Genomic DNA, 18,605 nt, shown 5'->3' on the forward strand with positions numbered 1-18,605 from the left:
TAGCTCAGGAGTAGTAGCCTTAGACCCTCGAAGGAAGAAAACTCTGACAAACGGTGTGACGGGCACTGAACCTTACGTGGGGAATCGTAATGGTGCCACGAGTCCTGAGAGCGTGCCGTCGCAGGTTGTGAAGGCAGCTACCAGGGGAACCGAAGTCAGAAACAGCTAAAACTGAAAAGACTGAGAATATTATTTTGTTTCCATGTAGATATAATTTCTTATATATCTCCCTAAATAATCAGTTATTGTTGTCTAAGTAAGGCCCAAGAAATATCATAATAATGCTACACATTATTTATGATTAGAAAGAGCATCTAAGAAGCACTGGATCCCATTTGCGTTTGATATGAACCATATGGCACCAATAAATGATATTAAACTGCTTCAAAGGAGAGTTGAAAGTACACGTTTCCCTCCCTGCTGAGTCTGCTATTAGTTTTATGTCTTGCGTGCTCTGCCCCGTGATGTTTTGCCTGCTTGTTTTTACTACTGTTTAGTTCGTAAAAAGTCATAGGAGGTAATCGTAGATGTTAGGCTGAAATGAGGCAGACCAGAATAAATGGTTTCAAAAGTCAACGAGCATTACATTTATTTTACTTTAGAAATGGCTGATAGACATGTCTGGCAGCCAAAGATAAATACAGGCTCACTAAAATCCAGCAAGTTAAATGTGGCTCCATTTGAGCTTGAGTCCTAGAGGGATTTGTATTTGATCATGGAACTTTCTTGGAACACGAAACTTCTTAAAACTGCCTTTGTGTCCCCCCGCAGTTTACTAAAGCAGTGAAACACTTCGGGGAAGAAGCTGGCAAAATACAGCCGGATGAGTTCTTCGGCATTTTTGATCAGTTTCTTCAAGCCGTGTCAGACGCCAAACAAGAGAACGAGAACGTGAGGAGGAGGAAGGAGGAGGAAGAACGCCGAGCTCGCATGGAAGCCCAGGTAAGAAGAGAGTGGTCCGCCTCCCGGAAGCCCTGGTGCTGCAGCTCCTTGGTTTTTAAACAGCCCTCCAGTGCGCCGGCAAGAGGGAGGGCGTCACCGCGCTCTCTAGAATGTTGCTGGAAGTTTAAATTGGTATGAAGTTTCTCTTGGGCGATTTGGAAAATTATATCCACACACATCCTTTGATCTGGAATTCCATTTTTTACAAATTAAAGAAATAGTCATAAATTTGCACAAAGAGAACATCGGTCTTTATAATTGCCCTAATCTGGAAACAACCCAAATGTTTACCAGCCAGACATTAGTTCTAAATGATGTAATAGCTACATAATGGAATGTTTATGCAGCCCTTAGTAGTCGTGTCTTCAAAGGTTATTTGATAATGCAAGGAAGCTTTCAAAATGATTTCTACATGAAATCTTTTTAAAAAATAATTGTAAATATAGAAAATAGTAGCGGTGTGATACTGCCCCAAGAAGTTCACAATGGTTATCTATTGATAATAAAATTAAGGATGGATTTTTCCCTTTTTGTTTATTTGAATTATCTAAATTTTCTATAATGTGTGTGTGTGTGTTATTTGGCCTTTAATAATAGTAACTCTTTGATTGTGGGGTCCAGGCAGTCACAGTAGATACAGGCTAAGCCCTTGGTGTGAGGGGAGGGGCCCAGTGAGCATGTGCTTTAGTCCCTCTGTGCTGTCAAAGAAACCAGGGTTTGAGATCTGTTTAGTAGTGGTAACTTCCTTGTTTCATTACAGAAATATGAGTTGCTTCAATTGCTGTTTCTTTCTTTTTTGACTAGAGTATCTTGAGGTTTACCTAGATGCTAGATGGTGGGGTCCTAAGCACAAGGTAGTGGCCGCTTTTCTTCATTGCTCACTGCTTCTACGGTGAGACCTCGTGTCCCAGGCCCCCCTCGCTTGTGACATTAGGGTGAATGTGGCTCCGTGTGGCTGAAGCATTGCTGAGTTGCACAGAGTGCGTCACCACTGAAAGCCAGGTGCAGCACTTGGACGTTTCTAAGAGGGGGCTCTCTATTTGCAGCTCAAAGAACAGCGCGAAAGGGAACGGAAAATGAGGAAAGCTAAAGAGAACAGTGAGGAAGGCGGAGAGTTCGACGACCTCGTTTCAGCTTTACGCTCAGGAGAAGTGTTTGACAAAGACCTTTCGAAGCTGAAACGGAATCGCAAGCGCATTACCAACCAGGTGACGGACAGCAGCCGAGAGAGACCGGTCACAAAACTTAATTTCTGATTTTCCTTGAATACTTTTTTAGAAAGCTCATTAGCAGCCCTTTGAAGTGACTAGACCTTTTCATTACACTGCCTTGCAAATCCAAACAGTGGCAATTTCTTCTTTCATCTGTGAGTGAATGTGTGAATGTGTGTATGTAAATGTATGTGTATATGTATATTCAAAAATGTATATAGAAGTCGGGTGTTGTCCGGAGACCTATCCGTATGGTTTTTAAAAGCCCGTGTCGATGTTTGTGCTCAGAAGCGCTTTCCGTATGCATTCCTGTTGAGTGTGGCTCATGTCCTTCCCCGGAACACCACGACCGTTCAGAAGCACAACACTATCTCCTGAGAGAGATGACAGACATTCCCTAGAGTAAAAAGAAAAACAAAAGAGAAAAAAGGAAGCTTGAGAAATATTTTATGGTTTCCAAGCTTGTTATACTTTGAAATTATTTTCATCGGTGAAACTGGGGTTGGAAAAATAGAGATTTACAATGGTTTTTGGGAGCCGACCGTGTGATGCGGTGCATCGCACCAGGGACTGACAAGACCAGCTTAGAATTTCCGACGCTGGTGCAGGGCGCAGTCTGGAGACGCGCGTGGAGGACGTCGTGCACACAATCTGAATTATGTAGAATGTTGATCAGAAATTTCTTACGTATTTAAGACTTGGACATCAATTTTTTTTTCTAATGTCATCGAGTTCTCTGCCAGGCATCTTGATGATTTGTTTGCGTTGCTTTCGAAAACAACATGATCTAAATGTAATCTATGCCCTCATTAAACAACGAGATTGCCAGAATGTGCTTGTTGTTCTAACAACAGAGATATATAAACTTTAAAAATAAAATTTCCCACCCAAGACCTAAAAGGAGGACTTCTTTGAAGGGATCAAAATTATTTTTAAAAACTTTTATGGGGTGCCTTCCTCTTTTTTTGGTATTATCTGTTTTCTGTTTTTTAGGGCAAGCTGCATCTTCTGTAAATAGGTCTGGCCTCGATGCACAAAATGTCAACACCACCAACAGAGAGGCCCAGGCCTATTTGTCTCTAAGTCTGTCTGAAGTGCTTTCCTGTTAGATGTTGTCATTTTAAATTGTGTGTCAGTAAAGCTACCTGTAAAACTTCAGTCCAAAAGATAAAGCTCTCAGGGAGAAATGAATAAAAACAATGAACATTAGAAAATAAAATATAGATGCTTACCATTAACCTACCAACTCTTAATATCCTTAAATTATATGATATATAAGAAGGACTGTTACCTTTTTTTTTTTTTTTTGGCTTTGCTTTATTTATTTGTAGTAGGGGAGGGGGGACTAAGGTTCTCTCTTTTCTTTCCAACGATCCTGTTGTGGTTGGGTTTCCTGTGGAAAGAGTAGTTTGTCCTGTTGCACTAGAACCTTATTTACTCACTAAATTGAGGTTTTCAGTCAATTAACAAATATTTATTAAACACCTACTATGTGGCAGGCATAGTAGGGCTACAATGGTAAGCAAGACAGAGCCCCTGCCCCCAAGGAGCTCACATTCCAATGGGGATATTAGGGGTGAATAGAATACCAATGTGTGCGCTGTACATGAATCGTGCTATTTAAAAATAATTTGTATAAACTGTAATGCTTAGCACAGATGGCAAGGTCTCTGTGCTACGTGAAAGCTGTGAAATAGTGCTCTAAGAGGTGTCCAGAGCTGTCGTTTTACATTTTCCCCCTCGTTGCAAACCTAGTGACTTTCTACATATTATATGAAAATAAATGACTCCAGCAAATAAAACAGTCATAAGTACCCAGCAGAAGTTGCGCTCCTCCAGCCCATGCTTACCAAGGTCTGCAAGTACACCTCGTTAAAGGCACAGACGGAGACTTTGCTCAGAGAAGCCTTGGAGAGGAGGAGCGGGATATGCTGATGGAGTTGTCTATTCCTGAACTAAAGTGCCTCTATGTATATTCTTTTCTCTTTATAGCAGGAGAAATTTGGTCTGGCTCAATTTTGGAACTGTACCTTGAAACTGGCCTTGGTTTCCAGTGTAAGGAGTAGACAGCAGAGGGGGAGTCATGTAGAGGAGCGAGCTTGCGTGTCCCGCCCCCGTGCCCTTCCTGATCGTCCTCATTTTGATGCGGCCGTCCTGGTAGCCTCCTTTGCCATTTCCATTTTGGGTTTCTTTCCCCAAAAGCTGTGGGCAGGTAATTCCATGTGCCATTGTTGAAAAAAAATCTACTTTTTTAGATTGGTGCTGGTGTAAGTAGCCACTTTTCTCTCTTGGGTGTGTATTTTTAAAGTTTTTGTTTGTTTGTTTGTTTTTTAAATTAATGCCAAAAAGTAAAAACATTATAATTTGCAAACTTAATTATATGTCTTGTATCTTATTAGCTTAGTAGTTTGAACCACTTAGTCTTTAGGTGCAAGACTGTTGTTATAGTACCAAGAAAAAAATGTTGTATGTGTTATGAAACTGTACATTTTTTTTAAATAGCAATATGCAATAAAGAGATGAATTCATTGGGTGTATGTGTGTGCTTTCTATGAGTTATTAAAATATCATCATCAAATTTTCTTTGCACTTTCCACCATCAAATTTAAATATTTTGAATTGTTTGCTAAACTAGAAATATGTACCTATTCTTTAACTCATACACACCGGACCTGCAAGGGCGTAGTTTTCTCCTACGGCCGAATTCAGTGGGTCTGCAGGCTGCCATGTGCCGCCTCTTTCTGAAATTCCCTCTCCCTAATCTCCTTGTGTAACTCTGTGTGTTAGTTATACAGCTGCGTGGTGGGGCTGCTGATGGAATTATTCAGCTGGGGGTGTTGAAAAGACTCTCATCTCTAGACTCAAAACATAGTTCATTTTGAATGTTTTCCTTTTTAAAAATTAATTAATGTGCCCTGGCTGGTGTGGCTCAGTGGATTGAGTGTGGGCCTGCAAACCACACAATCGTTTGATTCCCAGTCAGGGCACATGCCTGGGTTGCAGGCCAGTTCCCAACAGGGGACGCGTGAGAGGCAACCATACATTGATATTTCTCTCCTCTCCTTCCCTTCCTCTCTAAAGATAAATAAATAAATAAATAAAATCTTTTTAAAAAATTAATTAATGTGTAGTATCGGTCAATATGGAAAGTGTTACCTGTGCAGAACAAGGGAGGTGGTTTTCATCCTCTGAAAACTGGGGTTTTCTCCTGGTCCCACATCACTTTGGCTGCCTGGCTGTCCTCAGCCCGTTCTGAAGTCAAGCTAAACAAATTGTCCCAGGAGTTGATAGAGGAGCCAAGCACTTCTGACCTTCAGAATGGATTCATGATGTCCTTGTAGTTAATGGCCATCCTGTTTTTCATCTAGTCACTGGATACTGCACAGTACCCAAAGGCTATTTTGTTCTCTTACACTTCACTCATTCAGGTGGAAGAGAGCCTTCTGTCCCTTTGAACAAATTTTGTATCCCATCCCTTGGGCTAAATGCATCTACCATTGGCTGTTGGTACATTTGAGCATGAAGCTGTGTACAGAACCACATGACCTTCAGTTGCCCTTGGTGTGTTTGATAGAAATCGGGGGAAACACGAAACTCTCAGATCACCAACTACACGTTTACGCCTTTAGTTTACCCCAAAAAATCGTCGCTGGGGAAATGTGCTTCTGTCAAGAGGTAGAGCTATTCAATCCCTCCAGAACTTTGCCCCTTTTCTGTAGCTTAACATGGATTTATGTGAGGCAAAAGGATAATCTTTCGTAAACTAGTTTGGACACAATTATTCAAAAGCCCATGTTCTGAAATGGTCTTTTTGTGTGTGTGAGATTTTGTTTCCTACCAAGTGGAAAACCTAAATTAAGAACTCCCAAGGTGTGTCAGTTGCTTCGTGCCATTCAGTTCCATAGACACGAGCTGTGAGAGCCGTTGGACAGCGTGCAGGGAGATTTAGAGTCAAGGCTCTGGGCTTCTTGCATCGGGTCCTTCACAGACCATCACTGTGTTGGTTAGGTGCCCGTTTCCCCTGCTGATAGGAAGTCTGCGGGGTCTGAAAACCTGTTGAGTTCAGAATTAAGAGATAGCCTTAAATCTGTAAATCCTTCATCTTAAAGAAAGTTTAGAATCCTAGAGGAAGAAGTTTCTTGTTTATGGATTTTTGTGTTCTCCCCAGCAAAGCCCAATCAAAATTCTTTCTCATTGTTCTTGTCGGGGAAACACCAGATCTGCCCTTTGGTCTCTTCCCCGGCACACTTGTCTGCTGCCGCCAGCTGTGTGTTTCCATGGCATCAAACAAACACACGAGCACAGGACTGCACCCTAGGCGGGTGACAAAGGAGATCCCTATTTTTATCAAACTTTGATGTTTTTACTTTTCATGGGAGAGCAGTTTTGAAGGATAATGTTGCCATGTCATTCCAAGAAAGTATCTGTTCTCTCTGCCCCTCTGCCTGTGGTTTCGTTCACTGAGAGAAGGAAGAAAAGAAACAGCTCAATGCTGGTCCGCAGTACCATCTCCCATGTCATCTTGCACCTACTACAGCCCTGTGGGGACATCTCTGTGACAAAGGGATCCGCAATCCCCCTTGTGATGACAACCGCTTCTTGTTAGTGGTCTCACCCCGCTCCCGGCCCCCGGCCTCCAGTGTAGAGAAACTTTATGATGTCTAATGAGGTTTGAGGACCCCTCGACTCTTCTGAGACTGGAAGGGGTGCTCAGAAAGGAGGCGATAGTGATGCCAAGCAGGAATGAGGAAGAGGGAGGCGCCTCTACCAGCTTCTTGGAAAGAGAATAGCCCCTGTGTGTGTGGGCAAGACACTTTCCTCCTTAACCTTCCGGTTAAGTTGCCCTGCCCCCTTGTACATCCTCCCCGCCTCCCCCGCCCCCCAAGTAAAACTCCCTTTGGTGACTTGTGCCCCTCGACTTCCCCAGTTTATCCACATCTATGTGTATCTCAAAAAAACAAAAAAAACATCCCAGCAGGGTGGCTTCTCACTCATCCCTGTACTCCCAGGTAGGACCCACTACCAGCCCCGTACTTGCACTTCAGCCCCATCTCTAAAACCTCCCGATTAACTCTTAGGCCAATAGGACCGTGCTGTTCATTCCTTAACTTAGGGGTGTCACACATTTTCACCAGGGGCCACATCAGCCTCATGGTTGCGTTCAAAGGGCCGAATATAATTTGAGGGCTGTACAAATGTAACTCCTCCTTAACAGTTCAGGGAGAGCCAGATGCTGTCACGGGGTAGAAACCAGGTGGAGGGCAGGATTCGGCCCCCAGGCCTTGTGTTGGCCACCTGTGCCTTAGCTCCACTTTAGGGGTTGGGGGGTTGGGCAGAAATGGAAGGATGGGTTTGTCACTAGTGAGCTAACCACGCTCAGGCAGTTCGGATTATAAGCCACTAGGATCTCCAGTTTCAGACAGTTTCTGCGAGCCGACTCATTAGAGGGCTCACAAGACGAGCCTGTTCCTCCCTCCCACCTTCCCTCCTTTTCTTCTCTCAAGTCAGCTTCATTCCACCATAAAGGATCATTATTAGGAATTTTCTTTAACAGACTTGCAGAAACAGCCCTCTCCTACTCCCTCGAATGTGAGGTATTTGACCCTGAACTGCAGCAGCTTAGTGACCTGACACTTTTATGGCTGGTGAGTTCCCACTAAAAGCTTGGTTTTGCAGAGTCCACAGAACCGCAGCTAGGCGTGGGGTCATGGAGCCCTGTGTCACTGGAGTCACTGCTCAAGGATCCAAGCGATGGGACGAGGAGCCTCTGCCACGGGATCTGGAGAAAGGATGCTTCAAGGTCTATTGGCGTTGACTCCCTCACTAGAATGGGGTCAAGTTGACCCTGATGAACTCTAAAATCCGCTATAGTCATTAAAGAGCTCCCCTCGGAAGTTCCCGTGCGCCGATATGTAAGCAGCACAGTAGAACCTAGTAACTCTGAGTTCCAGAGTTGTCTAGCGCCCTCAAACAGGAGCTGTGACCTGTTTAGGGTGAGTCTCCTAAACACCTTCACTTCCTTCTTTGGGAGCTGGGCAGGGAGCAGTTGTAAAACTCCCCATTACAGGGTGGAGCAGTCCTGCCTCTGAGGCTCCTGCAGCGAACTTACTAAGTAGAATTAAACCCCTGATCGCACTGCCCATCAGCCACAGCCTAGAAACCCCATCTGCTCTGGCTGTCTGGGAGGGCAAGTTCTCAGAGCAGATTCCACTTCAGCAGTAAAGAGGCTCATTCCAGGGTCTCCTTTTGTTTTACCAGATAACTGGTAACAGAGATCCTCAGAGCCCCATTGGGGCTGCACCCCGACCTGCCTTGATTTAGTCATGAGATCAATGTATGGCTTTTCTGTAAAGGTTGTGAGGACTGAGCATGTGAATGGAGGAGAAGGCAAGAACAAACCAAACTAAATGGCTGAGGCCACGGCGCTCTTCACCAGAGTGGCCACGGCTGGAGAGCTCTGTTCTCAGGGACATTTCAAAGAGCAACACTGACAGACAAATGCGTCTGGTCAGGAGGTTCAAACACTGACTCAGAAGCATCCACTGACTAGAAGCTTCTAGTCTGCAAGACATCGAGAGGAAATATGGCAGCCTGCCTCAAATGCACAGAAGACTTATTCTGGATTTCACCAGGAGGCAGGACTACAACCAACAGGTGAGGGTCACTAGCAAATTACTTTGATTTTTCTAAACCCGTTGAGAACTTTCCAACTCCTCTGATAACCAGCAGTTGGACAGGTGCCGCGTGAAGTTACTGAGTACAGCATCCTCAGAGGCAGGCAGACCTCCAGACCGGATGCCTCAGAGACCAGATGGCCGTCCATCACATCTGGGCTGGAATAATGAGTACCCTTGACAGCATTCCCCTCTCCAGAAAAGGATCTAGTCTAAAATCAGATATTGTGCTTAGTCATCCTGTCTCTTTAGCCTCTAAGTAATACTCTTTAGCCTTTCTCTGTCTTTCATGTCATTGAAAAGTTTTTGAAAAATAATCCTATGGTAGAGAGAAGAGTGGCCCCCAAAGGATGTTCATATCCTAATCCCCCAAAACTTGTAAATATGTTACCTTTCGTATTTAATCAAGAAGGCTTGATTAAGTTAAGGGGCTTGAGACGGGAAGATTTCCCTGGATCACCCACGTGGGCGCAGTGTTGTCACAGGAGAGGGAGAGGGAGGCCAGAGCACCTGAGAGAAGCTGCTGTGAGAGAGGAAGCTGAGGTGGAGTGGAGCAATCTCTGGCTTTAAGGATGGACGGGCACCACAAACCGAGAAACACAGGCCCCCTCCCACCTTCTTCTCAACTATAATTTCTGCTGTGTCGTATCTGCCTGACATTTGTTTTTGTTGGGTCGAGGGTCTGCAGTCTCGGCTGGAAGACGGCATCAGTGGTGTCAGGGAGTCATACAACGTTCGCCTGTCCCTCTTAGGGAACAGAAATTTTCATCACTCAGCCAAGGTGTCACCCAGTTTCTTCTCTGTATAATTCCAGGGTTTTGTTCTCTCTTACAATTAATAAGCTGCCTGTTTCTCATCAAAATTTCCCCCTAGAGTTAGCAACTATTGGTGATCCTTGGCTGAAATCTTTACTAGGATGGTCGGTCAGACAATGACAATATAGCTCCAGCTCGGCTGCAACGGTCCCTCCACATTTACCCTTTGACCTCAGCTCTCTACTTTAAGCGAGAGCCCTCCCTCCCAGCTCCTCCTTCACTAATCTTCCTCTGATCAATGTAGGCTTGTGCGTTCATTTTTTTTTCCAGTGGCTTATGATTCATTACTGGACTTAATTTGTTTGTATACTCAAATCATTCCAGATCTGACCTGAGGACGCCCCCTCAAGCTTGCTACTGTGTCCTTGTAATATATCCCATTTAAAAACATGATTTCCTAACTTCCTGACATAACAGAAAGTTCCAGGTTGATCCCACACCCACCCTGCCCCAGGCCTGGAGTGAGCCATTTCTCCAGGAAACTCTGATGCTTTTAGTGGGAAATAACATTAGAGACTGAGATTAACTTTGCTTCTTGACCTGTTTCACGGACAGTGAGGAAATGTAAACAGGTGTATATCCATATAACATATGCACACTAATATGCACATGTATGTAGACATCCTTATGTAGTGCACATATTTTAGAAATAAAGACTTCACACCAGTACCTCAAATTCTAGCCCACCCTGAATTCAATCAATTCTCACTATCTCCACTGTTACTATACCGGACTAAGCATCTCTCTTCTAGATTATGGCAATGACCTCGTAACTGGTGCCTTTGTTTCCGTCTTTCCTGCCGTCATCTGTCCTCATCACTGCAATGGAAGTGATGCTTTCAAACACAAGTCAAATCATGTCACTGTGCTTAAACGCTCCAGAGGCTTCCCATCTCACTCAGAAGTCAGTGTGGCCGTTCTCACAACGGCCTCCTAGACGCTCAGTGGTCTGGATGCCGGCCCAGCAGCATTGCCCTCCTGACCGCGTCCTCACACTTCCTCCTCCCCCTGATCACACCAAGCGCCGACCTACATCAGTCTTTGCACTTCTTTGCCGTAAACACTCTCCTTTGTGTTTCCTTTGCCCTGAACACTCTCCCCTTCTTCACTTTCTGTCACCCTGTCCTCACCACTCAGTAATTACAACCCATGCCATGCCAGCACCCATCTTTATTCTCTGCTCCATTTTTCTTCATAACACTTATCGTTCGTGTATTTTTCATATCATTCATTTATTATGTTCTTGATCCTACACCACCCATTAGAATAAAAGCTACATGAAGTTAGTGACGTTTGTTTTGCGCACTGAGTATTCCAGCATTTGGAACAAGGTCTGACATACTGGAGGTTCTCAAGAAATATTTGTTAAGTTGAATGAATGACTTCGATGTATCCCTCTATTCTTTGATAGATCAAATAGGCAAAAAAAAAAAAAGAGATAAGGATAATGAAATTGATGAGGTTTATTCCTTAGATGTACTTTAAACAAGGATGTATTTGAAAGTATGAATCTCTCTTTTTAAATATTTATGACAGTGTTTCTCAACAGCAACTGTTACACTTTGGGCCGAATGGTCAGTTCTTTGTTGTGGGAGCTGTTGTGGGCACTGGGGGATGTTTAGTGGCATCCCTCACCTTTACCCATTAGCACACCTGCCCAGGTTGTTACCACCAAAAATGGCTCTGGATTGCCAAGTGTCCCCTGGGGAGTAGAACCGCCCCCAGTTGAGACCCACTCACCTATGCTTATATTCCTAAAATTGAGCTGTAGTTACACAAAAAGAACAGGATTTAACAATAAAAGTTTGAACAAAAATTATCACAATCATTTGGGGCAAAATCTTACATGAAATACTGGGTCAAAACTAGCAGGGAGGACACTCAGTTAAATTATAACTTCAGGTAATAAGTTATTTTTAGTGTAACTCTGTCCCACGCAGTACTTGGGGTATGCTTACACTAAAAAATAATCCTTTATCTGAAATTAAAAGTTAACTGGGGAATCTTATATTTTCATTTGCTAATTCTGGCGACTCTAACTTCCACAACCATGGCTATAACATCATCACGTGTAAAAATGCAGCCGCTGCACACGGAACACAGCCCGAACTGCATGCAAAGGCAGAGGTGCGTTTGCTGACGCCTTCATTTCCTAAGCAGAGAAATGATTGAAATGAACTAAATGCTTAACTTAAAAATGAGAAAACAACCAAAAATACCAAAGAAAAGTAAAATAAGTAGTCTAAAGGAAAGTCTCACAGCCAAGTTCATCTGAAGGAAGGACCAGTTCCCACGGTACTCAGAGCCTATAGTGAGATTACAACACTCCCGCAGCTTTGGCTGTCAGACGGGCTGGGCACATTTAATACCATGTCTACGTCCACTCAGCACCATCTTCTGTTAATGTCTTTTTCATTTAAGATATATTACCACACATCTTTTTCATGCTGGGTAATGTCCAGCAGATTTTGTCTACAGCCTCCAATCGTCTGACTAAAGGAAGCTCTTGAGTCACAGGTATAGACAGTACTGCTTGAGCTGGTGACTTTAGAAAGGACCTACTTTATGTCCACTTAGTTGGTTCAGTGAGATTAGCTGAAACCTAGGGAAGCTCAGGGCCCCTCTCAGGCTCGGGCGCCCAGCTTCCTGACCAAGGGGTCCAGTGTTTCCAAGACATCCCTCCCACATCTCTGCAGATGTTTTGGGGGAGATGGCAACGCCTTGCTTAAAGGCTCAACACTGAAGACATGAACCTGGGAAAGACTGGACTCCCTGAAGGAAGTGGTTCTATCAACTAACTTGGAGAACCAGGATGGGAACAAAGGAATGAGGCCTATTGTGTACAATGAACTATCTCTGTGCTGTCATTTCCTGAGCAACGGTCTTCTTATCTGCAGTGTCTCCATTGCCAAATTTCAACTTGGAAGAGCATTACAAGGGGAAAAAATCCAAATCCTTATGTAGTATTTCCTAGTTAGTAAACACAGGATTTCCTGCATGTGAAATGATGGCAACAAATTGCCTTCAAACATGGCCTAGTGACACTGTTCCGCTGGGCACAGAGCCGCTTGCTGATGGAGACCTCCGCCAGCTGAGCGAGGGGTGTGCCGAGCACGCAGCAGCACTCACAGAGCTGCCCATCCCCGCCGGCCTGGGCGCCGCAGGCCTCAGTGTGCATTTCACACTGATTCCCCCTTGGTCTTAGTGTTTCATGTGTTTACATGTTCCCTCAAGAGAGTCTAGAAGTGTGAATCACACTTTTCTTCTGAGAGCTCACATGAGCACCAAGGTGATGATTAAAGAGCAGCAGGTGGTCAACGGAGGCTTCGCTTCATTGGCTTTTTAAAAAATTTATCTATCATCTATCTATCTATCTATCTATCATCTATCTATCTATCTATATTTTGAAAAAATCTCCACTCGAGGATATTTAATAATTTTAGATACTTATTGATTTTAGAGAGAGAGAAAGAAACATCAGAAACATCGATGTGCAAGAGAACACCAATCTATTGCCTCCTGTAGGTGCCCCAACCAGAGATTGAACCTGCAACCTAGGTACGTGCCCTGACTGGGGACCAAAGCTGCAGCCTTTCGGTGTATGAGATGACGCTCCAACCAAATCAACCGCCCGGCCAGGGCAACTCATTGGTTCTAGAAACAAAAAGATGGGGGTTCTGGAGGATTGATGCTGAGTTTTCGAGCACTGGTGTTTGTTTCTGGGAGGAAAGCCTAAACTTTCCAACTCACAATCTCCAGAGGAAGGAAGTGTGTTCAGCAAAGGGGCAGGAATCCCTTCCTCCCAGACATAACTCTAGTCACACCAGGATAGTTTGTAAGTCAGCGTTAGAAACAGCTCCTTTCCTCATTTCCCATTCCTAATAAGGTGCCTGTGATGAACTAAGTGACTGAAATTCTCTCCCCAGACTTCAGTGCCTCTTTGTTTGAAAACCCTGTTAGTGAGTTCCTTCCAGGGAAGCATGCAGTTTCAGAATTCCCAGCACACACTGCTAGCCCGAAACCCATCGGAACTTTACCCACCACAGTGATGTAGCAGAGTCGCAGCAGCCGCTGCAGCTGCCAAAGGACAGAGGATGTACAGGTTTGGACCCCACATCAAAATTCTACAGAAACACGTTACCCCTGCCATTACGTGGAAGTCGCTGCAGAGGAAGAGCCAGGGTAACTCTTTGTGGTGAGCATTTGTGATACTCGTTCTACAGTGTTGCCCCAGTTGCTGCCAAATATAAATACAGGCTGTGCCCCTGGACACAATCCCTAGGACATGTCATTGTGTTCATGGAGCACAGATTTGCAGCTTTGGTGAGTTGCCACCATCCACTCGTTAGTCCCCTGGCCTTGGTTGTGACGATCCAAGAGTATCTAGCTGTTCACCAGGTCTCCAAGCTTCACTGAATTTATGAAAACGACCTCATTACCCAGGCTGGTGTGCCTCCATGGAATGAGTGCTATCCTGTGAACCAAAGCGTTGCCAGTTCAATTTCCAGTCCAGTGTGCCCTGGACTGGGAACCAAACCATGCCGGTTGCTCCGTAGGGTGCCCTAGAGAGGCAACCACACATCGGTGTTTCTCTCCCTGTCTTTCTCCCTTCCTTCCCCTATCTCTAAAAATAAGTAAATAAAATCTTTAAAAAATAAATTGGCCTTATTTAAAATAGGATTCTACAAATTTTCCTCATTAACATTTGAGAGGAAATTGTCTTTTAGAATAATAATAACTACCATTTATTAAGGCTACACACTGTAATAAGCATTTCCTATAAAACAACCCAGGAAAACTCCATTGTCCCATCTTTTAAAGATAAGGAAACTGAGGCTCGGGAAAATTAAGAAATTGACTGCAGGTCACACAGAATTCAACCATTATCTGACCAAAGAGTCTAAACCCTTAACAAATATTCAGTAAGAAGGAAATTACAAAAGGCACTGCCATTATTACCTACCTAATATACATATATTTTTATTTCTATTTCAGCTTCTATGTTCTGAGATTAAAAACTCAAGTGTAGCCTTGGCTGGTGTCAATCAATAGACTGAGCACCAGCCTGCGGACTGAAAGGTCTCTGGTTCAATTCCCCGTCAGGGCACATGCCTGGGTTGCAGGCCAGGTCTCCAACTGGGGGCGTGTGAGAGGCAATTGGTGGGTGTTTCTCTCACACATGGATGTTTATCTCCCTCACTTTCTTCCTCCTTTCCCTTCTTTCTAAATAAATAAAATCTTAAAAATAAATAAATAAGTAGCCAAGTGTAGAACAGAGCCTGGGGCTAGCTCTCTGGGGCCATTTCAGTTTGCTGTTGCAGGTAGGAATTTTCTAGTAATGGGAGAGTAGTCATAGAATCATAGGGCTGGAGGGACCCGAAGGACTGTAAGTGGACACATGCTTTAGTTTTTACCATCAGCTCCCCCTTCTGCTAACCGTACTCTCCCACCAGATGGTCAGTCAAAACACCCTCATGCCCCTGGATCGAGCGATAGACATGTGACAAAAACAAGGCAATCGGAGCTGAGGAACCCCAACTCTGGTTCCAGTGACAATCCCTGAAGACTGTTCATAGTTCTCACTACCCAGAACACAGGAGTGCCCTGGTTCCAGTCTTTTCTGAAGTAGTTCCAGCTTTCCCAGCAATTCCGAAAACTGCCCCAAGGCAGATGCTGTTGGTTGGGACAGAAGAATCCTAACCAATACAAATGTCTAATGTGGGGTCTTCAAGGAACTGAGGGGCCAGACCAGTAAGGCACCCGCCAAAGGGCTATGCTTATTGCTAACAAGGGTTTTGTTGGTAACGTTTGAAAAATCAGCCCTGACTGATGTGGCTCAGTTAGTTGGGTGTCACCCCACAAAGTGAAAGTTTGCTGGTTGGATTCTCCGTCAGGGCACATGCCTGGGTTTCGGGCTCAGTCCCCAGACAGGGCATGTAGGAGAGGCAACTGATGGCTGTTTCTCTCATACATCGATGGTTCTCTCCCTCTCTTTCTCTCTCCCTGCCCCCTTTCTAAAAAGAAGGTAAATACATTTTAAAATCTTAGAAAAAAATCACTCATTATTCTAGTCTAAGTAACCCATAATCCTTGGCAGCTCAAATTGTGCCCATCTAGCTCAGCTTTTGGGGACTTTGATTTTGGCTGTTATACCCATTCATTTTTCAAATAAATTCAAACGTGGGGAGGGGGTGGCACCTCAGAGCCCCTTTCATCTGTTCATATCCAATCAAGACAGAGGTGGAAGCAGCTGCCATCCCAGGTCATGTCCTGTTGACAACTCTCAAACCTGGTCCCAAATTACATCTAAACTTTTCTTCAAACAACATGTTATCATCGCCACATTGCAAATGTATAATGGCACATTTGTTTGTGTACATTTCCAGTGCTGGCAGTTTTTATTATTTTTAACTCCATGGCTGTCAAAAGAAATTTGTTCAATAATTTATTTTCAGAGTTATTGAACTTGAAATTGATAAAACGTGAAAGGACCATTTCTAATTAAAACTTAAACCTAAGGAAGCTGACCAGAACTTTCAGACTACACACCCTATTCTTCACACCATCCCTCTCCAAAAAGGCGAGGATCCAGAGGAACTCAAATCTGACTTGTAGATTTTTGGCAGGAGAGTGGATGTAATCTTAGATTTAACTGTGAATATCTGAATATCTGGGGGGTTTTTTTCTGAAAAATAAGTTTACCTTTTTCCTTCCTATTTTATTAAATGAGCTAAAATCAATATGAAAAACTGAAGGGCATCTAAATAGTTACATCAGCTTTGGGGTGGTTTTCCAAATTCTAGCCTGGGGGTGTATGGCGTGGCAGTGGGAACAGTCAGGGCAGGAACCAACTGAATTCCGAACGTTAAATGAGAATTAGTTTTTAACCTGAAACATATTTTCCACTGGAAATTGTGTTTAAAATGATAGCTGTGTCCTCAAGGTTAGCCTAGTATTCCAGTAAATAGTTCTAGTTTATGTGGAAAGGAAAGGACCAGTGTTAAAATCTGACACCCCATTCTTTGACCCTCACCCCAGCTTCCCAGGGCCCTTTCCTTCCCTGGGTCTCCCCCGGGTCCTGCCTGCAGCTGCTACCATCAGGTCACCTGCGGCAAAATTGCAGCGGGGGCTCATTAAAACGAGCACCACTAGGCCCATCTCTTACATAAAACTTTCTAAAAGTGGGGCCCAGGAATCTGCACACCCGGTGCCCAGGGGATCCTCTCACACAGTGAGGGCTGAGAGCCCGATGGGTTGCTGGCTTCTAGTTGCTGACTCCCAGCTGCACCCACACCCCAATCCAGGCCTCTATTTGCTCACGCCGGCTGATCTCAGCTCCAGTGAAAAGAAAGGGAGGAAATTAATGAGAGTTTACTGGAGATTTGAATGATGGTGTTCCTCAGGGTTCCTGCTCTTTTCTCTGCCTGTGGAAACCCCTGACCTAGAAATAATCATTTTCAACAACTGGATGTATTTCTCTTCAGAAAGACATAGAGAAAGCTGTGGGGTGTTTTTTTTTGGGGGGGGGGATGGGGCGTGGGGGGTTTGGAATTATACAGAGAGATCTTATCTAAGAAAGTCTTACTCTCTAAAAAACATAAAACGCATTTTTCCAACTGTTAGGAATTTTGTGACAACAGAACCTTTAATGACTACCTAATATTTTAATTTTGTGAATTTGATAAATTCCCTGTGGAACATTTACTTATCACTTATTATAAATAAGGCTCTGGTGAAGATTTTGAATTCGCCTTTGACAGAATCATGCTTCCCTTGAGGTTTCTTTCTGGCAGTAGGAGTCACAGTTTCTCGCTACAGACTGCCCAAGCACCCTCTGGAAAGGATCGTGCCAGTCTCCACTCCCCCAGATGGAGGTGAGGATTCCCTCCTACTAACCACACCATCGTCCGCATTGAGTCATACCAGGATTAGGAAACTCTAGGCACTTCTCTAAAAACTTGGGGACGCCCCAAGCTGTGACTTCAGAGAACAAAGGGGTGGGGAAAGAGGAATAAGTCAGAGAGCCTGCAGAGCCCTGGCATGCGAGTCAGCAGCTGGGTCCCTGGTGCCTGGACCTGGTGTCTCAGTCCCACGGAGCCTCAGGGAGCCACGCCCACAGGAAGGCTGAGTGGGTCAGCAGGCCAGGGAGGAGCACTCACTCACCTGGCACCGCCCCTCCTACATTTCCAGGCAGAATTATGAAATCAGCAGTTTGCACATGTTAGCTTGGATGAGAATTAAGAATCACACAAGGCAAAGATGAAAACTCAGATTCTGAGGTCCACCCAGAGATCCTGATTCAGTCAGCACTAGGTAGGCTCAAGAATTTACGTTTTTATTAGAAACCCCATATGAGTCTAACCTAAGTGCCCTAGGACCTCACGTGGGGAAACATTAAACTAAAGGAGGGGAAGAACGTTTCTGGAATGCCAACCCTATAAACCAAACTTATTTTATCTCAGGAAATTGCTCCAGTATTACCCCTTCCGAGAGGAATCCCCTATGGACAGTTTCATGATATAATGATTTTTTGTTGTTGTTCTATTTTGAAATGGACCTCTGCACTCAGAGGTTGCTGTGACTGGCCTCGCTTTTGACCCAGCACTAAGAATGGGTGACTTCAGCTCTATACAATTCTGGTTTGTGAGGATGGTACAGAGGCCCCAACGGGTCACCTTTCCCTCACGCATGCATCACGCATGAGAGCTCTAACCAGATTTCGTGCTGGGGGTTGCTAACTGGAGAGCAAAGATTGCAAATGCTGGCACAGACTTGTGACAGGACATTCCTTTGTGGTGTAAAGCAGCCCGTGAAATACAGGCTGCGGTGTGCAGAGTCAGGGGCCACGTACCTTTGACGTCCTGGGAAGGGGTCCTCGGGCTAGGTCTGCCTATCCTGCATGGTGCTGAGAACAGCGCTCCACATTTGCCACTTCCCATCACCATCTCAAAGGCAGCTAGCTA

The 18,605-nt window shown here is 44.5% G+C and overlaps 1 protein-coding gene across 5 annotated transcripts in view; it reads left to right on the top strand.

The window, feature by feature from the left end:
* The window catches only part of DAAM1 (dishevelled associated activator of morphogenesis 1), a 155,769-nt gene extending 151,088 nt beyond the window's left edge, over window positions 1-4,681 (top strand). For all 5 annotated transcript variants that reach the window (XM_037054417.1, XM_037054415.1, XM_037054413.1 and 2 more), the window contains 2 exons: window positions 772-942; window positions 1,989-4,681. In XM_037054417.1, coding sequence (XP_036910312.1) covers window positions 772-942; window positions 1,989-2,198 — 381 coding nt within the window. In that variant the 3' untranslated portion in view covers window positions 2,199-4,681. The remainder of the gene's footprint in view (window positions 1-771; window positions 943-1,988) is intronic.
* The last annotated feature ends 13,924 nt before the right edge of the window (window positions 4,682-18,605 follow it).

This window comes from Sturnira hondurensis, unplaced genomic scaffold, assembly GCF_014824575.4.
Source record: "Sturnira hondurensis isolate 20B ecotype Veracruz unplaced genomic scaffold, ASM1482457v3 Scaffold0008196, whole genome shotgun sequence".
Taxonomy (NCBI): domain Eukaryota; kingdom Metazoa; phylum Chordata; class Mammalia; order Chiroptera; family Phyllostomidae; genus Sturnira; species Sturnira hondurensis.